The 25660-nt window shown below is 36.2% G+C and overlaps 1 protein-coding gene across 4 annotated transcripts in view; it reads right to left on the bottom strand.

The window, feature by feature from the left end:
- Positions 1 to 19738, bottom strand: part of LOC149794066 (uncharacterized) — a 76469-nt gene extending 56731 nt beyond the window's left edge. For 3 of the 4 annotated variants that reach the window (XM_089968011.1, XM_089968012.1, XM_089968009.1), the window contains exons 1-3: positions 19598 to 19738; positions 13584 to 13769; positions 13009 to 13165 (exon numbers count right to left, since the gene is read on the bottom strand). In XM_089968011.1, coding sequence (XP_089824137.1) covers positions 13009 to 13165; positions 13584 to 13679 — 253 coding nt within the window. In that variant the 5' untranslated portion in view covers positions 13680 to 13769; positions 19598 to 19738. Of the gene's footprint in view, positions 1 to 13008; positions 13166 to 13583; positions 13770 to 19378; positions 19525 to 19597 lie in introns of those variants that run through there. The other variant, XM_089968010.1, reaches the window with a different exon arrangement.
- Positions 19739 to 25660: the final 5922 nt, after the last annotated feature.

Raw genomic sequence — 25660 nt, 5'->3', positions numbered from 1 at the left:
ACATGACAAAATATACTGATGTTATTTGGTAAAATCTCCAAACAATGTAGTGAAATTACTTTGAAATACATAGAGGATATTTTCTTTTTTTTAATGTTAATATATTTTATCATGTGGTACCCAAAAACGGAATATTTTAATGAGTGGCTTATTATCAACTGTTCATTATTATTATCATGATTTGCTTGATAATTTATTATTTCATTATTTAACCTAAATATTTAATGATAATAAATGAATAATGTGACAGTGTACTTTGTTTTAGGCCCCCCTCCCCCAATCTTGGCTCTCTATGCAGCCTACTGAGTTAAACCGACCCTTCCTGAGTTGTGAGATTGATTTTACAATAAGTTTAAGGCAAGAACGCAAGTTATATGTGCAACAACTATACTTCAACTGACTGAAGAGTTCCATAACCTTCAAAAATTAGAGTAATAACTCAATAAATTCAGCTAACGATCCACTGAATTATTTCCCACTAGCATATTTGTTCTTTGTTTTCTTCTGCAATTATGTGACAGTTGAAATTTTGCAACTTTTCCTTGACTTTGATTAATGTTGCATAATTAAAGGGATTTTCCCAGCCAGAAAAATACCTATACATTCTCACAACATGGAAACCCCCAACTACAACAAGAACTTTTACAAAATAAAATGTACTGAGACAGAAGATCAAAGTTACCACTTGATGCCGAAAAGTAGGTACCTTTCTGGATATGCTAATAGGTACATGTACATGCAATCAACTAGTATATATATATACCTGTATTTTCTTCTACATTAGGCATGTTCACCTGTACATATCCATATTAACACATTAACTCCTGGAGCTTTTTTGTCATTTTTGTCTAAAAATCGAGTAGGAAACACATTCTGAAAGCTATTTCTGAATAAATCAAAAACACCAAATCCCCAGTCATCTTTCAATAGCATACTGCCTAGTGGTGTTAGAAACTGATTTTCACTGGCTATTTAACTTGCGCATGAGCAGAAGGGTAAAAGTTGGACTTCTTTTTTTTTCTTTTATTTTGCTAAACGGAGCCATTATTTTTGTATGGAGACCACTCTTTATTCCAAATGCCCATCTTATCCTACTTTTTGCAAAGGCTCATCTGTCTGTTTGCAGTTTATACCAGTTTGCCTTAGATGTGAGACCCAAAAGTCTAAAATCCAGACACAAAATCAGATTCCGACCATGGGCAAATTTTGGGTTAAAAAAAGTCAGGTCCAAAAAATGAGGTTTTTCTATCTGTATTTTGTAGTGCAACTAGATACTCCAGATTATCTGGTATCATTGCAGAGCTACATCTGTCTACCTTTCTATAATACCACCCACTTTAGTGTATCATGCATGACCATGACGCAACAGAGCTCGGCAGTAGGCTACTACCTCCTGCCCCGTAAAGTCGTCGCTAGGGGTTAATGTGTTACTGCCTCTGATAAATGCCAGAAGCAATATTACTACTGTATAGTTTGCACAGGCAAAGGTAGCATGTGAAACTGACACTTACCACTGCTGTTTTTATGGTATCAGAGGTTTTTCAGTTTGCGACTATTAGAGATTTTAACTATTATCAACTCTACAGCAGCATCTAAAGACAATAAATGAGAAGTGATCACAACTGCATCAACAGTCTGCACATTTAAATGTCCAGTCTACAACTCCCACATCGCCGGTATGTCATATTACAGCTGTGTTATTTATACTGAAATATTACTGTGGTTTATGATGTGCAAGATATAATTCATAATCATTATTTCACTTGAAACTTTCTGAAATTATATCAGTAAAAAATTACTGAAACTTCTGTAAAATAGTAATTCAGAAATTTCACTATTTCAGCCAAATTTCAATGACATTAGTATTATAATCACTTTTCTATACATTGTTGATTCAATGAGCACTATGGGGAGTGAGGCATCACTAGTTATGAAGGAGCAGTCCTAACAACTGGAAATAAAGTTTCATTTTCCATTTATGACAGTTATGGTTATAATTATTACTTTTCTACAGATTGTTGGTTCATCAAAAAGGTGTCAACTTTACCCATTTCTAGAACTGGAAAAGTATGTTAGAGATATCAAAACCTTAGCACTGTTGAAGAATACAAAACTTATATGATGCACTGAATACCATTTTTGGGGCTGTGAAGATTTGTAAGTTTTTTGTTATGTTTGTTGTGAGCTTGTTGCAAGCATGTATACTCATTTCAAGCTTGCTATAAGCTGGTGCATACAAAGTTTTAGCAAACCTTCTACTGGCTGGTTGACAGCGCATCGTGAGTTTTGTATACTTGCTGCAAGCTTGCAAGTGCGTAGTTTTAGCAAGCTCTCTGAAAGAATGCCATGAGTACATTTAAGTTTGCTATAACTTTGTATTCATTCCAATTACAGCTTCCATGCCCCATACCATAAACTCATTTCAGTGAACTTGTTACCGTCTTGAAATAAGCATGTCATTTTTGTAGGGGAATTCCATATCAAACCAGCCAGGAATCATATTAAGTCATTTGGTGAAAACTTTGCGTTGTTTCAGCCATCCATTTGGCAGCAGAGATAACAGTTTAAAGAAAGCAACCATGGTGGCCATGTGGCGAGTTAGTCATTTTCATTTAGGACCAAGTAGACACCATAAGAACACTTTTGATGAAATCCCATGTCAAAATGACTTTCATTTTAAAAGGAGTATTGAAAACATGATGCTAAAGATCAGCACTATTTTATTTAAGATCAACACAACATTAAAAGATGTCTTTTAGTGAAAAACATATGATGATATGACCATTCATTCAGAAGTAGTGATAAGATTTGCAAGCTGGCCACTGCAGCACCCAGATTAGACCCCAGTTCTAGGGCCAGCCTTAGGCCGAATTGAGCACAGCACTCACTTGGGGACCTGCACTTTAGTAATTCATATAAATATATCTATAGAGTGAAAGTAATTTTAAAGTGATGGAAATTTTTTTTAGGTTTAATATTATATAAAAATTGTTTATTGTTTAAAGTTTATTTCCAAATGACATGCTCACAGGGGGCCCCACATATAAATCCAGGGGGCACCATCAAAATAATCCAAATCGGGCCCTGTGTTTTCTACGGCCACTACTGCCCACTTCAGAACTGTTTTCATTTAAGACCAAGTAGGCATCAAAAGAAGTAATAGGCATTCTAAGAAGTCTTTTAGTGAAAACCCCAAGTCAAAATGACTTTCCATTCAGGAGAAGTAGTGATAACAAGAAAGTCAAGATGTCCACTGTGTGGCAACCATACTGGATGTCAGATTAGCACCATGTTCATTTAAAACCTACTGGACATCATAAGAACTCTTTCTGTGAAAATCTCTTATAAATTATGAGTAATGCAATCAAATTGTTTGTAAAGTTTCATGGCAATCATCAAAATAGTTAAGGAAGTGTAGCGATAACAAACTTGTTCTAAAGGATGGATGGAATACAGACAACAGACCATTAGATAAACTTCTGTCTTCTATGACTTGCAGAGCAAAAAATGTAAAGGATATGACAATGAAGAGGACTCTAGACCTACATAGCTTAAAATTTCAGATAGCAGCACCTAGAACCCATTTGAATCAAGATGGAGCCCCAAAGTGAGTTATCTAATTTTGCAGCAATCAAACATAGCATTTTCATTTTCAATTTCATCAAAAACACTGATAAATTATTTATATTCAGCAACCTGCTTTGACTCCATCTGTAGGTCCCCCCTCTCTGTGAAGATAATGTTTGCCTAACTGTATCGAAAGCTACAAACTGTTATTGTTGTTGTAGGCTTAATGCCAGTTTTCAGCACATGATAGGCTATACATGGAAACTTGTGTAACTAATAAAGGAAGAACCCAGGAAAACACCAGTAAGAACCACCAACCCACAGGAAGCTACAGGCAACCTTTTGCACATGCCAACATTGGTCGAGCTTTGTGTTAAAAAGCTAAGCATGTGACTGATGAATAAGGAACAGTACTAATTCTGCTGTCTGCATTTCATAACTATGTGTGATGCGATTTGGACTTTTAACGTAGCTTTAACAATTTTTCAGTCATATGGCTACGATATCTGCAACGTGGCAGTGTATAGTGATGTCTAGCACTGGGGCATCATGCCGCAGACATGTAGCACCATGTCCCACCCAGTCACATTATCCTGACACCAGGCTGACCAGTTTTAACACTAACCTCTTAACGCTGAGCACCAAGCGAGGCAGCTGTTAGTACATTTTTTGTAAGTCTTTGATATAACTTGACAGGGAATCAAACCCACGACCTCCCGATCAAAGGCGGACTCTATAACCACTAGGCCACTGGAGCGGTTTCATAACTATAACTAAGACTCACCTGTCATACATGAATAATAATGATCTGTCCCTTACCAATGCTGACTTGGTTACTACTGCATCACTGATTAATCAAGCAGTACCTAAGTAATTGCTTAACAATAAAGCTAAACTTGGGGATTATAGTCTGACAATACAAAAAGTGTTTCCCTTTACGCACAGTTGTGTGTCAGAGACGCATGTTAAAAAAATTGACGCACACATTTTATTAACTCATTCGGCCCCGATCCTGTCTGTAGGCATGATCCATTTACTGCATTCAATGGCTGATCCCACCTCCAGGCATGATGAATGTGTGTTAGATACAACGTGTCTGATTGGTTAGAAATGGTTCATTCCAAGAACTAAACAACTATTAAACCAATCAGAAATGATTTTACTTTCATTTGTGGAAATTTGAATTGTTCAGAAGCCAAGGGCCAAAGTTTGAGAGCGGTTTAAATACACGTGTTCTGTTCATGAAAAATCGTAAATGATGGCGGATGGAAGAGTGATTTTTTATGAGAGCAAAAATGTCCAAATGTGGAGTTTCTCAGGTTTGATCTTGAAAATATTGAGCAAGCTGAGGAAAGATATGTTCAGCAGTTGGATATTTTGTGAGATTTAGATTTGGACATAGAAGTTTCTGAGATTGAATCGTCTGAAGATGATGATGCTGACAGCGATGATGATGGAGTTCTTGCGGATAAACGTTGCACGTAAGTTTGTAAATACTGAATAAATAAGTTGTGAAAGACTTCAACAAATAGGGAAAAAATTACATCAATGTGTTGACAAATTCATTTGAAATAAATGGTGAAAATTAGTGGATTTTTTCTGGATATAAGAAGAGAAATTAAGGTAAGAGTGAATGCATGTGCACAATGTTTTCAAACAGGTAAAAACTATGGGGCACAAGCAGCTAGACACAGCTTTGTGCTTCTGAGGCATATCAGCAGAGATACTAAAAACAGTGCTGGGACCGAATGAGTTAATATGCGTATTTTTGACGCAAAGGATGTACACGCTGTGATGTGTTCAATCTCCAATGCAGTGGACAAAAGATGGCATCATGTCCGAGTTCAAGTGTAGGCATTGTTATGATGGAGTAGCTTCCCCTAATCTCGCGAGCTCATACCAGTCTGGCTCTAGGGTAGGCTTTATTATGATGAAATAGCTTCCCCATATCTTGCAATTACGCGATTTCCTTCACGCTCAGCAGCATGTCTTGGAAGCAAAAGAACATTGATACTTTTCTAAGTAGAAAAAGACCTCCAGAGGAAAACCATGCATACCAAGAATCATCAGCCAAGAAGGTGAAGGTTGATGAACCTATACAAGTAACTGTGGCACATAGCTTCAACGATAAATGGAAGAAAGATTTCCCCTGAATGGAATACATTTCATCTACTGAAATGACATGCTTGACTTGTGTTCGGGTGAGGGCAAAGACTTCCAAAGTGAAGAATCCTTTTGTGACTGAGTCAAAGAACTATAAAAAATCTGCCCTTGTTCGCCATGAAGAATCTGGGAAACATATTATCAAAAAAGGGATTATTTCACAACAATGAAATCTAGATGCTTGCCAAGAAAAATGCAAAGAGCAGGTAGACACTAGCCTCATGGCGCAGATGAGAACAGATAGCACATGTGCCAAGAAAATATTCCAGACCGACAATTTCCTGGTTTAATCAAATTTCAAGCAAAATCCCCCCACCCACGCTCTCTCTCTCTGTTTGCATGTGTATGTGTCTCATGTCTTATTACTTGAGATCGAATTAATTTATAAAGTGAAATGGTCATTGACAAGTCCACTCCAGTTTACTTTTTTTTAAAAATAGAACTTTCAGTTAAAGAACTAAATCACTGAATGAAGGGAATAACATTGGTTGTGCAATACTTAGTCAACTCATTATTTAGTAAACTCTTACCAGCTGAATTGTGCTCTGTGACCGGATGATATGCAAGTTTTTATTACTTTTTTATTTTTGTTTTAGAGGGCCAATGGTTGCTCAGCCTGAAGAATGACACCCTGACATACAAGAAGCATGGGATTGTGTTCCAAGATGCAGGCAGCAGCCCCTTTAGTTTGCAAGGAGAGGGTTCAACAAAGGGTCCATACCTGGGCATTCTTCTGGATGAGTCTTTGGATATTGCTGTGCAAAAAAAAATTGGTTATATTTCGTCGAACTGTTCATGGTGGGAAGGCACACACTGAATATTTAGCTAACGTGAAGGTGCAAGATAGAAAAGCTGAAACGATCACAAATGCCTTAATGGATATTCTTCAGGAATATGAGATTGATATTAAAAGGTGATTGGTTTGGGCACTGATGGGGCAAATGTCATGATGGGTTCAAAATCTGGAGTGGGTATACGGCTGAAAGAGAAGGATAAAAGAATGGTGAGTGTCTGGTGTATTGCTCAGAGATTAGCCTTGGTTGCATACTAGGCTGCAGCAAGCATAGCATACATGAAAAATACTAGTCTGTTTTGGTCACAATCTACAACTTCTTTTCATATTCAGCTTGTGGATATCAGAGGATAAAAGACATGTGCAAGATTATGGGAAAGAAAGCGAAAAGGTTAAAAAAACCTATCCAGGTGGGATGGCTGTCTCACCATGATGCTGTTCAAGCCATTGAGAGCTGTTGGGGGATGTACAGTTCTTGCACTTGAGCAAGAAGCAGCCCAGAATGACTTTGCAAATGCTTCAAAAGCAAAAGGCATCCTAGCTGAGGTACATGCATAAAAGTTTCTAGCAGCGACAATGTTATTGCTTGATGTCCTACAAGAGGTAACCAGATGCAGCAAAGTATTTCGAAAGGAGGACACTGACACTGATCAGGTAGAAGATATACTTGATGTTACTATGGATACACTCAAAGATCATGTCAACAATGTAGATGGATACACACCACATGTGACTGAACTAAATGGTCAGCTTGACATGTCAGGAAAATACCAAGGTGTACAACCCAAAGAACATCATCAGCGTACTAAAGAGTCTGTCAAGAATCTCGGAAAAGGGTTTGTAGCATGTGTTGAATCAAAGATGAGAAAAAGATTCTCACCACGTGATATGCAGATTTTGGAAGACCCCTCTACAGTACTCAATCCTAGAAAGGTACCTCAAGGCACTAAGAAATAAGAACCCATTGTTTCGAGTCCTTGGAGAGGCTCATTGAACCATTTGGAACAGGGGAAAATCCTCTGATTGACCCTGAGGAAACCAAGGCATCTTTCCTTTGCTTCAAATGCTACATTTCAAGACATAAAGAGAAGGAGCTGGCTAAAATCAGTGAACTACTTCTTCAAGAAGGAGGGGATATTTTCCCCAACTTTGCTCGGCTTGCTGCTATTAGTCTGGCCATCCCACGTACCCCTGTGCCTTGTGAGCGAGGGTTCTCTGTCCAAAATGCTATACAGTCACTCAAAAGAAACAATCTTTCATTGAAGTCTCTTCATGAGAAAATGCTTGTTAGATATGAAGCCAAACATCCTGACTTTGACAAGCAAGAGTTTGCAAAAAACTAGTGCATCAAAATTCCAAGAAATCTGTTCCAGGAAGAAATAAAATGATGGTGAAAGTGTAAATTTCCTTTCAGATGCATTAAAATGATTGATTATTGACTGACCCTGAGGAAACCAAGGCATCTTTCCTTTGCTTCAAATGCTACATTTCAAGACATAAAGAGAAGGAGCTGGCTAAAATCAGTGAACTTCTTCTTCAAGAAGGAGGGGATATTTTCCCCACCTTTGCTCAGCTTGCTGCTATTAGTCTGGCCATCCCACTTACCTCTGTGCCTTGTGAGAGAGGGTTCCCTGTCCAAAATGCATAGCTGCCAACCTTCCAGGCTCACAATTAGTGAAAGTAGGGATAAAAAGTCGTGAATTTAGACAAGAATTCGTGAAAAATACCATGACAATAACTCCATCCACTCTGACCACTCCGACCGTCAATACTACACTATATCAAGTTCGCAATATAAAATTAAAACACTACATATATGCAGAAATATTTATTTATCAAGACATGATACTGTGACAGACTTAAACTTCCTCAACTGCTTGATCGTAAATTTGTTTTCTAAACAGTTCAGACTTCTTGCTGGCTAAAGTCTTATTTTTCCTCACAAGAGAAAATACACTTCGCTTGCACTGTTGCTGTGAGGAATGCACAGGAGCTGCAGCACTTTTGGTCCTTCCACAGGAAAATTTGGAATCGATTTTCAAGTCTGGCAACATTTGTCAGAACAAATGTTTAGCATGGTCTCCAGCTGATAAAGGTAGATTGTGTTCGACAAGAAAACTCACAAATAATGCTTCAGTGTTGGTAGCCTGCATTTCCTCCGCCAATTGTTTAAAATATTCCGGAGCTGAAATATGCGAATTCTTAATTTTCCCAACTTCTATGTGTTTTATGCAACCGACGTGCTTCCTCACATCGTCTTTGCGATGGCGCACTGAGTGCAAAAAGCATGATGAATATCAATGTTTAATGGCAGAATGCACAGCCAATTTTTGATTTATTCCAAATTAAACTTCACTTTTTGAGTAATAGAGTTCTTTTTTCTTAGTGGTGAAGACGTTTTCAAAATCGTACATGCGATGCTGAACCGTAACTCAAATCAGTGTTGGTGACGGAGCAAAATTCCGGTTAGGCCCTGGTTTCTCTCAAAAGCATTTGTAAAACTACTCTTATACATACAGATTAAAATAGGCTAAAATGCTTGCTACCGGGCCAACTATACTAATCGGCTGTAGATCTACTAATATCACGTCCAGCAGTACCGGACAGTTTCGGCAACTGCGAATATCACGACTAGCGCTTAACGGGAAATCAGTTATTTTATTAAAGATTTAAAATAATTGAGGATTGGAGAATTCGTGAATTTTTGGCTTGTGGCGTGAATCCGTGAATCGCTGAAAAAGTCGTGAAATTCACACCAAATTCGTGAGGGTTGGCAGCTATGAAAATGCTATACATTCACTCAAAAGAAGCAATCTTTTCATTGCAGTCTTGTCATGAGAAAATGCTTGTTAGATATGAAGCCAAACGTCCCGACTTTGGCAAGCAAGAGCTTGCGAAAATATTGTGCATCAAATTTCAAGAGTTTGCAAAAAGCTCATGTAAATTTCCTCTCAGAAGCATTAAAATGATTGATTATTGAGCTTGTTTGTTGATTTTTAATTTTAGTTCAAGATAAAGTGAGCATGCAATACATGTAATTTCATATGTTCAGGTAAAAAAGATTTGGGATGAGATGAAAATTTTTCAGCATATTCTTGACCCCCAATTCTGATACCAAAGGTTTTTTTTGACCCTCAGTTTTACACTCCTAGGGGATACACTGACAAACCTGTTTGTTTGTAAACCCCCCACCACCAATTTAAAAAATGGAAACCTTTAATGTGATAAAAAGTGCAAGGAAAATAGTCAATTCATTCACTTATTTAAAGTTTCTAACCTGACTATGAGTAGAGTGGCCCTAACACAGTCATCTTATGCGCATTTCATGCTTAACGGAAATTTTCACATATACCCACATTGGCAGACTCTAAGACTCGAACCCACGCAGAGGTGAGATGGCAGTGATCCGTAATGGAAAGTGTGTTAGACCACTGGCCACCCCCAGCCTGAGTCTTAATTGTAGCACAAGCTTTCACTAGTTGCTTTATATATAAAGCAACAAATGAAAGCTTGTATATATATATATATACATAGACACACACCTGGGAGGGTCCATCAATTTTTGTTTTGGAAGTCCTGGACTTCCTTAGTTGTAAATTCTGAAGTCCAGTTGGAAATTTGGAAATGAGCATCTCAAGCCTAGAAGTTCCTTTATTGCACTTATATCCAAACATATTTATTACAATTTTAGTTTTTAGCCATCTATCAGTGAATATATGCATTAGGATTAACTAAATACATTACAACAGCAAAAAGGAAAATAAAAACTTAAAAACCAATAATAAGATACTTAATAAAGCTCCTTATTCATTCAACATTCTCAAATGTTGTCTGATACATAAGTTATGGTTATGAATATATATGCTAGTTACATGAGAACTTTCCATGGTCTATTTAATCTGTTGATCTTATGTCTCTGCTATTTTGAAACTTTCTTGTCATTAACAACACAACCCATGTACAGGTGAATTCTACATCTTTCTTAAAATTGGTGAGGTTGTCTTACTATATACACATTCAAATAACTTGCCCTTGTGGCCAAAATAAGTTGCACTTTGGAAAATTTGGGATGATGACATGGTTTTATTATGGCATATGGGTACAAGAAAGGGAAGTCCCTCAGCCATCTAGTAGTTGTTGTTGTTGTTCTAGGGTTTAACACAATTTTTCAGCACAAGATAGGTTATACATGGCAGCCAGTATAACTGGTGGAGGAAGAACCCTGGAAAACCCAAGGAAGAACCACCGACCCACGAGAAGCTACTGGCAGGCTTTCCCACGTACCCACACTAGCCGAGCCTTGGACTCGAACCCACGCAGACAGGTGAGATGGCAGTGATCCGGAACGGTGAGCGCTTTAGACCACTCTGCCACTCAGCCCCCCCACCATCTAGTAGCAGAACAAGAAGTAGATGCATATGCATGGATGTCTATTGACAGGAACATGTGTACTGTATTTATGTGATGATATGTCTTGTAAGTATGTGATCAAGGCTCTCAAACAGATGTCTAAACTGAAGAGTCAGTTGACCTTTGACCCCAAAATCTCAAGAAGCAGAATGAAAATCTCAACAGTCAAAGCGGAAATCTCAAGTCAATTCTGACATCATGATCCCATAGCTGTGACTCCTTATTATTGGTGAAACAAATGATGTTTAAGATTTCTTGTCTCATGCTGAATAATGAGAAATACTTGTGCAGTATTTTGTAAGAAACATACAATTTCATTTTTGCAAAAGTGTTCCTCTCTCTATGAATCACAGTGTGTATTTATTGAAACAGACAGAGGATTGTTTTATGCTTTAGTATATTTTCAACTACTCAACATATTCTTTTATCAACTGCTCAAATCATTTTATATGCAAACATATACCCATACATCTATGAAGGTATATATTATTCAAATAACAAGGATGTACAGCACAGAATAATCAATTCACTTTCCCAATTATCCATAAATTTTCTAACAAATTTTGGAGATTGCCTTTTTCTCCTTCTCCGAAGACCTGACACCATAGCTTCCAACCGTCCAGGCTCACAATTAGTGAAAATAGGGATAAAAAGTCATGAATTTGGACATGAATTAGTGAAAAATGCCATGACATTAACTCTATCCACTCTGACCATCAATACTACACTATATCAAGTTCACAATATAAAACTAAAACACTACATATATGCAGAAATATTTTTTTATCAAGACATGATACTGTGGCAGACTTGAACTTCCTCAACTGCTTGATCGTAAATTTTTTTCTAAACAGTTCAGACTTCTTGCTTGCTGGTTGATCTTGGTGACTAAAATTGCTGACAAATTTTCTGCAGCTAAGGAGGCCCTAAAGTATGTCTTATTTTTCCTCACTAGAGAAAATACTCTTTCGCTGTTACTGTTGCTGTGAGGAATGCAAAGGAACTGCAGCACTTTTGGTTCTTCCACAGGAAAATTTGGAAGCGATTTTTGAGTCCGGGAAAATTTGTCGGAACAAATGTTTAGCATGGTCTCCAGCTGATAAAAGTTGATTGTGTTTGACAAGAAAACTCACAAATAATGCTTCAGTGTTGGTAGCTTGCAGGTCTTCTGCCGATGGCTTAAAATATTCCCAAGCTGAAATCTGCAAATTCTTAATTTTCCCAACTTCTACGTCCTTTTGCCACCAATGTGCTTCCTCACATCGTCTCTGCGATGACACACTGAGTGCAAAAAGCATGATGAATATCAATGTTTAATGGCAGAATGCACTGCCAATTTTTGATATATTCCAAATTAAACTTCACTTTGAGAAATACAGTTCTTTTTCCTTGGTGGTGAAGATATTTTCAAGATCTTACATGCGATGCTGAACGGTAACTCAAATCAGTGTTGGTGATGCATGCACGGAGCGAAATTCCGGTTAGGCCCCAGTTTCTCTCAAAAGCATTTGTAAAACTACTCTTATACATATAGATTAAAATATGCTAAAATGCTTGCTACAGGGCCAACTGTACTAATCGGATGTAGATCTACTAATATAGCGACCAACAGTACTGGACCGTTTCGGCAACTGCGAATATCACGACTAGCGCTAAACGGGAAATCTGTTATTTTATTAAAGATTTAAAATAATTGAGAATTGGAGAATTCGTGAATTTTTGGCTCGCAGCGTGAATCTGTGAATCGCTGAAAAGTTGTGAAATTCACACCAAATTCGTGAGGATTGGCAGCTATGTGTACTGTATGTTATGCTGGGTACTTTAGGTGATGCTATTTGCTGAATCTATATGATGCTATGTACTGTATGTATATGATGTTGTGTACTGTATGTGATGCTGTGTACTATATATGTACACAATGCTGTGTACTGTATTTGGTGCTATACCAGCGTCAAGTGATGAAAACAACTGACACTAATAGTAAACATGCTGGCAACAATTCTCATTTGGGCAAAGCATCAATATTAGGTCCATTATGTACAAAGACTTGTCAAAAAAACAAAACAATGAAATACCTTTACAATATGATAGAAAATTGTGCTTCACAACATCCAGACTTTCAATCTGCAAGAAGTCTTCCCCTTTCTTTGAACACATATGACTGGCTGATCCCTCAGCAGCACTAGCTGTGATAACGACAGATTCTTCGCCTGTCTCAGATAACCTGCGTAGCTGTTGGAGAGAATGGAGGCAGACTTGTTAAGGGTGAAGATGGGTAATTTAGACTGTTGCTTTACAGCTTTGGACTACAAGTGCAACACTGACAACAATTAACTGTTCTCAATCTTCAAAATATATAGGATATGTAAATAGCAGGCAGTATTATAAGTAGTTAAATATAATGCTATATCCAAAAATGGATTGCTCTTGTGAACATCCACAGTAAGTGGTATGCAGTTAAGACGGGTCCTCCACATTATTCTAAAGCTGTAATTAACGACAAAGAAAACAATCACATTCAAGCTTAAAAAAGCTACCAATATCTGATACGTTAAAATAGATGTATTGACACTAGAAAGGATAAAAATGTAAGTATAATTATGTAAAAACATGTACTTCAGAAATTCACTGCATTGCTAAATGATCTTACCAGACAATGAATCTCGTATTTCAGGACTAACTTCAGTGCCTTTTTTAGCTCCAAAGAGTTCTCCCATTCTGGGTCCTTATATTCAGAATCTGACATGTTTAAGGAGAGCAGTACCTTGTTCTAGCAAGTAAATAGGTTTGTCTTGTGGCCTGAAATCTACAATGCTCTAATCCTGGTGGAACACATCTGTGGACAAAAAGATCAGAAAAAAAATTCAGCACTTGAATTTTTATGCCAGACAGACTAATATAAGGCTTACAAAATGATTTAAAATAATTTTCTATAATGTTTAAATTTTACCAAAACTCCTGCACGGTTAACTGAATGAAAAGAACTAACATTGAATAGGTGCTGATCATGCAGAACGGGTTTTTATTTGATCCCAGAGTAACAGTCCTTAACTTTCTTTAAAGCATACAGCTAAGAGCTTATGACTCTCTACTTTTTCAGAAGTACTACAAGAACAAGATTAGAAGTCCTGATAGGAATCTTATTTGTAATATCTTATAAACAAAGAAGTAGCCTTGCATTTTGAGTCCACACTCAAAGCATGGTTTTTAAAACAGTGACCTTGAACCCATGGTGGATGGGGAAAGCATTTCAGAATATCACAGTGGGACCAACATTGTATTCCAAATATTAAAAGAATCCTTCATGGGGTTTAAGAAATATGTGTGTATGAAAAACTTTAATAAAATTACTAACAAACTGTTTGATGCCACTGCCTCTTAAAGAAGTTATCGCCATGTCTCCCTTTTCCACTATGGTGAGCTCAACATAAAACCCTGCAGAACTCGACCAGAGTGTTAAATGTATAATAATCACATTAACCCAAGCGTATAAATGTTTTAAGATTGTGATCAATGAAACAAAGACTTCCAATAGTATATACAACCATATGCAACTTGAAGTCTAAATATTACAAGATAGTGTGATCATATCATTCTGAACTATCACTTTATACATGTATCTGATCTATAACTTATTTCATGGATTTGTCATAAAAATGAATTTTAATATTTAACATTATGGATTTTATTACATGTTATACAATTTAAATGTAACATATCCCACTCAGTCATGTAATGGGATATTTATTTTATACTAGTTTTATCACTGTTTTTCATATCTATCAACCCAAGTGCAACTCTTACTCACCAATGACAACCCACCTCTTATATGGATTTTATTATTAAAAAACACATGAACTTAAAAATTAGCTTTTCTCCAGCCCTAAAATTGGAGTGGGGGGTGACTTATAATCAATTACATAGGTTATGATGGTCAAGAAAACCCAAATGTAGATTTACTTATCTAAATACATGTCATGATAATAATAAAGAGTAGCCTGGACTGAAAGGAGGAAAAGTAGCCTAGTCTGCTCTTTCTCATTGCAGAACTTTAGCCTAGACTGGAATTCCTTTAGGAGAGAAAAGCTGGGAGGGAAATATTTTAGAGAGCAACACACGAATGACAGCTGTTGATCAAGTGCTGAAGAGGTGGCACTTTAGTTCCTACTGAAATGCTAATTCCACTACAAATGTAAATCAAAGGGATATGACCCACACCACGGACAGTTGTGTGTGTGTGATTTCGATTTTATAGTGATGGATAGCACTGGGGCATCATGCCGCAGACATGTCAGCACCATGTCCCACCCAGTTGCATTATCCTGATACCTGGCTAAGAAGTCCTAAAACTAACCTCTTCATGCCAAGCCCAAAGCGAGGCAGCTGCTAAAACCATTTTTATAAGCCTTTGATATGAACACACAACCCCCTGCACCTGAGGCTGATGCTCTAACCACTTATTGCACTTCAGTAATGTTTTATATAGAATGTGAAGAAAAAAAAAATTCCCAGGTCATTGTTCCACACCCATTGTGATAAAGCATCAACTCAAAAGAAGTATACAAATCTAGACAATTTCCTGAAAGACACTCAAAAATTATTAAAATTCAGCCATATGTTGGGACACTATTTGTAGGTCCCATTTGAGTCTCCTATTTGGTTACTATTTGTATTTCCGTTTTGAGTTTCCTGTTCGGGAACTATTTGCATGTCCCGCTATAAAAAATCATCTGCTTTAACTGTATCGCAAACTATTGATTAATGGGGAACAGTACTATCTATAATCTCCCTCTTTCATTGTTTAACCACAATTAGCACCCACTTGGCATGCATGAATAATAGTGATCTGTCCTTCACTTGCGCCAACTTGGTCACTAATGGATCACTGGTTAATTGAGCAATACCAAAGCACCTGTTTAACAATTAAGCTAAGCTAGGTGACTTACAAAAGTCTCCAATACAATGTTTTCACCCAAAAGAAATGTAAATAATTACACTGTATTCTAATCCATTCAGTTCAAATAGGTGATAGTCATTGCTTCTATTGATATACAGAGTATTTTTGTTAACTGTGACACATCTACAGTATTGTGACATGAACTAATTACAAAACTTAAGTTACTGTTTTTAAAGACTGATATTAAAAGATACAATGCCTCTTCAACTTTATTTGTTTTAAACTTTGCAAAACATTGAGATTTTTGCAGCATTCAGAAAATGAAACAGCCGAGTACCAGTTTACAGTAGAAATTGAAGAAAACATTCCTCTTAATTAAATCAAAATTATAGGAGAAAAGGTCACATTCAATATTTTTTTATCTACTCTATTTTTAGTGGGAAATAAATACTGAAAATTAGTCAATTTAAAGCATTTTTTAAAATTAACAAATAGTTTAAATGCTGTCAAAATATTAAAAAAACAAATATGGTCCTATTGGGCAAATTAATGCCAGTGATTTTCTGAGGTCATACTAGTGTAATGGCATCTAATGTAGCAAAATGGCATCTAATGTAGCAAAATGGCTGTTGCTTTCCGAGATCAAAAAACCTTTCAGTCAGAAAATATCCTGATAAGACAACAGTTTTATTCAACCGGAACTCTCAAGTGGCCTGTTGATATCTGCACTCCTCAAGGAATTTCTAGTAAGATTTAACCATGACAAATTATGAAAAAGCAGTATGCGCCATTAGGGATCAAATGGCAGAAAACTCATGGAACCATATTAGTTCTACAGTATAAGACATCGACCTTGATCAGTGGTATTGCTAGGATTTTAAAACTAAGTGTCCAGGACTCTTATTTTGGTAAAAAAAAGAGTCCCACCAGCAAAAGCTGCAGTCCCATAAGTATACTGGGGCATAAATGTCCCAATGAGAAAAACCAGTGGTTGTCATTGAGTTTAATTTTCCAAATTCTTTACACCACTGATGTATAGCTCTTGTCTGTCCATTAGAGTAAGACTAAATTTTGTCAATCCAAGGAAAGGAAAGGTCTTATTCCAAACACTATGCCAGGCATTGCCCACTTTCTTACACTTGGCTATTGTTCCATCTGAACTATCAGTTACAGCAATTTCAGCATTCTTCTCAATCTCATTACAATCTTGATCAACTTGCCATTTAACCCCAAATACTTATCCATATTTGTAAATAACAATTTGTCTAAGTCTTGACTTCGAGGTCACACAGACTAATTATTCTGCTACACTAGGAAATTAACACAGTGAAAGCTAAATTTGTTCCTTTGATGTATTCTTATAATGACCATATGTACATCTCTGGGTCTTTCTGCCTCTGATCTCTGTCATCATAAATATCAGCATATTTTCCTACCACTCAGCAGCAAGTTAAAGTCTTTGAGCCTGCTGCCAAGCTATAGTGTCGTGTCCTTTTGTTGTACCGGTGATCTTAAAATGAAAACATGTACATCTGGGTGCCCTTCAGCCACTGAATTCTGTCATAGTAAATAACAGCACAGCTAAAATGATCAACCCTTTTCCACACACAGCAGATGGTTGACGCAGGGCTGGCAAGGCTTTGAATTTGCCAAAAATGTATTTTACAATCATAACAAAACTGCTCCTGGTGCAACTTATGATCATAATATATAACAAAATTATCATTTGAAAAACTAACAAACTTACCAAAAAATTTCAACCTGACTAGAATAATTTCACAATATTTATTGTCAAATGAATTTGTTCTCCAATATTATTGGTGCTTAAGTTATTTGATGTGCATGTCAATGTTCACATTGTAATTAATAATAATTTCTCTGTTTTGCAGCAAATGTATTATACTTCTCTTTCATAACAAATCTGTAAAATAAACACACATATACATTAACCAAATACAAATAAACCCATACATTCACTTTTTTTTTTTTCCAATGGACAACCTATTGATATGTCAGTCTAACTCTTTTTGCGGCTTTGGCAAAGATTTCTTGAGCCTTCTTGTTTGACTGACTTTTTGGCTCAATGTGCAATCATTTCTTTTCCTTCTCAATGACAACCTTTCTCCTTTCAAGCTGGTGTTTGTATTGGCGACATGCAGTGTGCATATTCTAACAGAGAGCTACATCTGTTCTCTCATGCAATAAAAATCTTTCTTCTTATTGTAATGTACTGCACTTTTTCCAGATGTCTTCTGAGCTTGAATTTTTCTGTATGCAGCTTTTTTTGTAGTGCTGTTCCAAACTCTTCCAAATGCGATTACTGTAGAGAAAAGATCACAAAATGCCAGTCCTCTAGCGTTCAGTTTTATTAATAAACTGACCAACTAAATTTCTGACGACTTTTCACTCCAGCCATTCTCATTATGTTATTAAAACCATTATCTACACTGCTCATGACATGATCTCTCTCAACAACTCTGCCATTTTTTGCAAGCATGCTTCTTCTTTCCATTGCCTTTAGTTTCCATTACACGAAGATTCACTGGATGAATTTAAACTTTTTACCAATCAGAATACTCTTTATGAGATTTCCGTGCTAAATTGTATATGGAATGAATATGTTATAAGGGTCATTGCAGAATGGGACCAAACACTGTTTTTAAAAAACCAGATTGGAGATGATAAAAGAAAACCCAGACTACATCAAGAAAAATTAGATTCAAGTCAGGAGAAAAGTGGAATTCCACTTTTAAACAGAGAAAAATTATGTCTGGAATGTATTTAGATATCTTCATTTCATTCAGATTCTTATAATCCTTTAATTCAATTTCAGTATTCCCGGCTTCCATTTGCATTCCAGCTGAAATGTTGGCCAATGGAACTTGAAAACATGCCCAATTCTTTGTGTGAGAATATGAATTTATTAGAAACAAGACATCAGAGTATGTTAAGTCGGACAAAAATATTATGATTATAATTTGAAGAACAGTGATGACATAGGCTGCCAAGTGTGAGCTATTCCTGAAAATTGTACTTATTATTTCAATGTTAATCAACACTGGAACATGCAACACAGTGCCGTTATAAGGACAGTAACACCTCGATCCCCAAAACATAATTATCAGGGTTGATGTCTTAAATTGTAGGACCAGAAACCAAGTGAGTCTAAGTGACTAAATAAAACACACACTGAAATACCACCTGGATTACTGCTCAACATTATTGATGAGTCAGGCTCACTTAAGCAGCTTCAATACTACAATAGCTAACTGCTGTTATCACTTATTTCATAAGGATACACATCGTTTGAAATGCATAATGGATCTAGTTATATTGAAAATTAGCATAATCAGTTCACAAAATTTAATAAATATAGATGTACATATTACAAAATGCACAATCATAGCGTTCAACAACTGCACACTGCATGTAAACAGATTAAACAATGTGATAATCGTACTGTAAAATGAAGCGCGATTACTCTATTCATGCCGGAAGACGCAATATACAAACGGCATAATTGAATATGCTTTTGCTCTCGTTTTTACCTAAATACTCTCCCATGGTGGCTCAGTGGTATTATGTAAATGCGCATTTGTAAACTAATATGTAAATCATATAAATATACTCCAGAAAAACTCTGCTATTTCAAATTTTCTGGAAGAAATTTCATTTCCAACCTTCGGTAATTAAATATTTGCTGCTGACGTGACCTTATTGTTGGAATCAATGAAAGCGAGGAAAATTAGCGTTCGAATAAATCTCACCTATTTTCTTTTCAACTGCATTTCAGACAATGAAATATTTCAAAACAAAGAAATAGTTCACCTGCCCCAAATAATGAAATATTTGTGCAAAAAATGTGAGTCTAAAACACGTTAATGAACAAAAGAAACAAAATGCTGCACCAAATGTAACTTCACAAAGGAGAGCTACTTTATATTTAGCTCCCTTTGTTAATAGAAATGTATTTGAAAACCCTCAAGGAATCAACATTCAAATTTTAACTACAAAATCATTTCGCGTATGAAGGCAAAATTATCCACAACAAAAATTAAAGAGTGATTCCTTTTAGTCTTATTTATTTGCTTTTTATTTAAAATGCACCATAATCGATCTTCTAAAACATTAGCTTCATATTCATTATGCGAAATCCTATACTTGTAAACCCTTGAAGTTCTCCAATACGCGATTTATTAACTTTATATTCTGACAAATACTGTTAAATTTATTTCATTCCATTGCATCTTTCCACGAAAACTGTTTTTGATATTTGTAAACAATACCAAAAATTAGTCAATTTTGTTTTCGTCTTTCAAGTTCTTAAAAGTCATCAAGTCTGCTTCTTTTGTTCTTATTATAATTATGCACCTATTCTATTTTTTAACTAGGATTTAAATTTCTAAAGATGTAGTTTATGTTAACTTTTTCCGTAATAGACAAGATTATATTAACAAGATATTTGTTATTTTCTTGCAGTATTTTAGGCTTATCGTAGTAAATTATTTAATGGTTTAAATCTCCCACAATAAACACATTTTTGTTGCTTCGAAATATTTCTCAAATTTATCAACAACTAAAAGTCCAAGTATTTTTTTTTTTTTTTTATAAAATCATGTGACTGAATGTACTGTTTATTCTCCATCTGAACTGCGTGTCAGCTTCTCTGTGTTTCCGAGATGTACATAGTTGTGTAGTAAAATACGACCAACGCATCTCCCCCTTTATCATTTCTTACATACCTGCCACTTTTGGATTAAATTTTTGTTTTACAGCTCATTTTTTTGTGATATCTCTGATTTCTTATAGGAATATTATATTATACGATGTATCTTGTAATTGTTATTACTTTATCTATCTTGCTTTGTATTCCATTTACATTATGAGAAGAATCTAATTATATGGATAAATTATTTTCTTAGCTAGTTTATTTTTATAATAGTTTCCTTTACTATATATTAACTTTTGGTTTCTTATCGGATTGTTCTGGATTGTTTTTGTAAATTTTTCTTAGTTATTTATATTGATCTCTAAGTTTGGGATATTTAGTTTCTATTTTTTTTTTAAATGGGGGGGGGGGGTGCCCATCAAAATTATGGGTTTTCAGTTCGTGTTTTGTGTTTCGTGTCTGGTTATGTCATTGTTGCAGTTATGTTGTGTGTGTGTGTGTGTGTGTGTGTGTGTGTGTTACAAAATTCAATCTGAGCGTGAGGTTTGTCTTTTATTCAGAAGAGAGCGGACGGGTGACTTCACTTTTAATATATAGTTTCCTTTACTATATATTACCTTTTGGTTTCTTATCGGATTGTTCTGGATTGTTTTTGTAAAAAAATTTCTTAGTTGTTTATATTGATCTCTAAGTTTGGGATATATGTTTTCTTTTTTTTAAAATAATGGGGGGGGGGCGGTTTGCGGTCACAATTTTGGGTTTTCAGTTCGTGTTTTGTGTTTCGTGTCTGGTTATGTCGTTGTTGCAGTTCTGTTAATAAGTGTGTGTGTGTGTGTGTGTGTGTGTGTGTGTGTGTGTGTGTGTGTGTGTTACAAAATTTAATCTGAGCGTGAGGTTTATCTTTTATTCAGAAGAGAGCGGACGCGTGACATCACTTTTAATATATAGCCACATCATCCTTCCTACGGTTTAACATCGTGAAACAGTTTAAGTATAATTCTTATGGCTGAAAAAGGAAGACATTGTATTGGGTTGCACCTGATACGGATACTTCCAGGACCGGTGCAAGGGTACTTGGCGTCCTAAGCAAACGTTAAACCTTGCCCCCTCCCCTACGGCATCGCTTATTATAAACTGTTCATTTGTACTAATACATGTTCGGCTGGATAATATATTAATTTTATTATTTAGTCTGTATATTTAATGATATCAAATTATTAATCTGACAGTGTACTTTGTTTTTGCCCCACCATACCCAATCAAGTTTAGTCTAGGCTCCGCCTAGTTCGCCTACTGGGTTAAATTTACCCTGGATACTTCCTATACTTGGAGCAAGATGATTATCACTGCTACTACGGTTATAGTCCGTATTCTTGAAAAGTACGACTTAAATTTAGATTTAACTCGTTTCATATTGTCACCGTGAGAATTCTTCATCGTGAGGGTAGTACTACCTTCACCTCCTTCTCCATCGTTACCAATGGTGGATGACTTAGACAGAAACAGAAGGAAGAATCGGGGTGTTTTTACAACGTCAGATAGAAGCAGAAGCATTTGTTCAACAACAACAAAAACATCAAGAGGACAAAAGAAATTGAGAAGAAATGAAAAAACTTTGCAAATGGAAGAAAGAAGAAAGTGTCAATTAAAGCTGAGTTTGTAACAGGGCAGTTTTCATGTTTTTGTATCGGATAGAGCCAATGTGGATTTATTATTTGCTATAGGTTTACGTTTTGATTCAGTGTAAAGACGCAGGCGGGAAATCCTTTGTTAATATTTTCCATATGTTTAACATGGAAATGGTATTTTAAAGCCAAAACATATAGACCGTTTCCGTGTTGAAAAACGTATAGAGGAGCAACAGCAACCATCTAACTCCGTAGCAGAAATACTTGTAGCCTGCATTTACTACACTCCTGCACATACTGCTGGTTACGGAGGAGTTTAAAAACCGTTACGTTCTGCCAAGATTAAACTTAAAAGTGTACGTTGGCCATATGTGCAACACTGTTTATAAGAATATTCGAAGTACACGTTACACGAACCGATTTAATTAAATTTTTCCAGAGGTTCAACAAAAGTCGATGGTATCGATCCTGAATGGCAAGCAGATTTTGATGTCTTTCATTTGGTAGCTTATAATCATGGTTATAAATATTCGTTTCGACAAGGCGTCAAATTTCGGAATAAATATTTTAACAAAATTGAAAACGATGTTCATTTTTTTTAAGCTAGTGTTGTGGAATATTTTCAGAAAACTTTGAAAGAGCATATATATAAATATTTGCCGTATCATCACACTCCCAAGAACATCAACGTGTCGCCACGTTTTGTCAAAGCTTACAATTAATCGTACCACCAAAGCAATTGATGTGCCCCCAAAGAAGTGACCCATGAAAACGATGTGATGGTGTTTGCAACGTTACTATTGACCCAAAAGAAGTGGTGTTAAAACTGGAGATTCAGTTTACATTGGAGAAAGCAAACGCGCATTTGACAGAGGTTATTTACCTAATTGGACAACCAACGTGATCATCCTGTCTCTAAACTGGAAAACATAATGGAAAAGCGTTTAAAAGAACCATTTACTTGCCTGAGTAACATCGAGTGACCAAAAACAAAAGACGACGAGTACGATGTCGAAAACATTCTCAATCAAAGAACACGTAAAGGGGGTTGACGTCGATTTAAACAAGAACAAATGAAAGTGAATTGGAGAGGATATCCATATAGTTTTAAATCTTGGATTGCAGATTAACAAGTCATTGACCATATAAATAAAGAAAAGTAACTATCATGTCGTTAAACACAGCAATTACCGTTCTTTCTCATAGTTCCGCTCTTCAAGAATTTCTAAAAGGATTTTTTTTTTTTTTTTTTTTTTTGGTGTGTGTGGGGTGGAGAACGTGTTCCTAAAACTCAAAACGTCATTTTTCTGCCATATCTGTGTGGTATATTACGTTGTATCACGGACAGATTACCTCCATGCATAACAGTTCACTGGAAAGTGGCTTTGGTGGAAATTACTCTTCCTACCCAAGCACTGAACATCAAAACACTTGCATCATCGATATCCTGAACGAACAACTTAACGACGAGTTGGACAAAAGTGATCCTCATTTGTTACACATACAATACGCCTTCGCCGTCCAGTCTTCCTCTGGCCACCTGTACCATGCGAATTCCCGTTAGTGTTATTTTAATGCTCCACATATCGTCAAAACGATTGCAACATTGTTTAAGAATCAGGCTGACAAAGCTCTGAAGAAAGCTCACAACAGTTATTTGATCGAATACCATAAAATTGCTAATCGTCATAAAAATGCATTTTTTTTCTGACTGCATAACAATGTCCATAACTCTTTGTCCCGGTTCGTTTTCTTTCTAGGTGGATACACTGCTCTAGTTCTTTTGAAAGACATTTACAACAGCGATACATTCCAAAAGTATTTTCGATACCCCGCCACACTGAACGAAAGACTAAATGTATTGTTTACATACTTGAATGTGTTCTAGTAAGTACAACATCGTGGGAAACACAGCCACCCCATTGCTAATAGTCATTCCTTTAAAAAGTGGATTCTGCAATCGCTGCTTACGAGGAAAGTGAAAACACATATCACGTTCACCGTGAATTTATTCATCGCTATTATCTTCTTGTTAGTAAATATTATTTTGACAGTGTCGGTATTAGTAATAAATGAGATCTTGGACAACGTATTCTGTTCTCAAAAGGAATAGTCACAGTGAAACCTCATTTTTTATAACGATTGTCCAGTGAATTGCAACTAATATATCCTGTGTACCAAGGAGTCGCTTGACAACGATGACATGGTTTATGAACTATGTATTTAAAAAATGATCAGCTTTTCGTACGGTGGTACCGTCTAAAACCAATTGTCACTCAACGATTGCCTGATTTAAAAGAGGTGGTTTTGACGCAAGGAAAATACTTTCTTCAAAACGTCCATATTGACAAACAAAGTCCAAAAGAAGCCCTCCAGAGAGCAAGAAAAATATATTGCTTCAAATTGGAAAAGGCCTATTGGGTCACCGAGACATCTCCATAAAATCGCTTCACACTTCAGGTCAAGTCATTATTTCTTCCTTTACGCCGCAACACCGACAAGAGAGAAAGAGAAGCCGAAACTTTCATATATCATAAACACGATCAGAAAAGGAATTTTAAAAGAGAACATGAGCCGTCAGATAATTTGTTGTTATTATTTTCTAAATGAGAAACAAAAGAAAATAATGATGCACATATATTCTTTCAAATGTTACAAGTTTTACGTCGATCTGTTTGCCATGCTACCTACCATAATGACGATGCAAGAATCCCAATGGATCAATTACCCTAGCTTCTCTCGAATTTGACATCAAAGGACAAGCTGAAGATGACATCGATTTGAACATCAGTCACTTGAACCAGAAATTACAAGTTTTTAAAATGGACATCATCCAATCCAGGCGCCGATGCCATAGTAATTACCGTCAGAAATTTCATGTATTTGATGTTCATGGAAGTCAATTTGTACTTCAATGACAAACTAATCAGTAGCAACATGGATACTTTACCTCACCAAACTTACCCGGAAAATCGCTTGATGTACGGAAAAGAAGCCGAGAAAATACATCTGGATGCTTCCGTGGTATGTGAAACAAGCACTTTGGACAAGTTCGGCGACACAGCGTTGATTATTAATGATGATGCAGATAACAATGTTGAACTTAACGACAATTGAAACAAAAGGGTCGCAGTTTAGAAATAATGGATCATTTGCATCTGCATTTGGACATGTGGTTGAAAGACAAGTATTTGTTAAAAGGAGTGGATGTAGGCCTGACACTAAATCGAAGTAGTAATGTGTTCTATTTGATGGCCAATAGCGATGAGTACAAAACCGTCATCGAGGAAGCCAGACTTTACCTGAGCCGTGTGGACATTTTGCCTAAAGTGGGAAACGAAATCAAACTCTGAGTAGAACGACGGCCAAGTATCCGATACGACAAGTGGAAGTGAAAACGTTCACTATTGTTTATAGGCTCAGAACTAATATCATGTTTTTCAAGGAGATCAACAGCTTGAGAGAAGTGATCTTAGGCTATTGAGGAAAAAAAGATGAAACACAATGAACTCGAGGAAATGTGCAAGCCTATG

This window comes from Sinohyriopsis cumingii, chromosome 8 (assembly GCF_028554795.1).
Source record: "Sinohyriopsis cumingii isolate HCF-2022 chromosome 8, ASM2855479v2, whole genome shotgun sequence".
Lineage (NCBI taxonomy): Eukaryota > Metazoa > Mollusca > Bivalvia > Unionida > Unionidae > Sinohyriopsis > Sinohyriopsis cumingii.
This window is presented reverse-complemented; position numbering and strand designations above follow the sequence as displayed.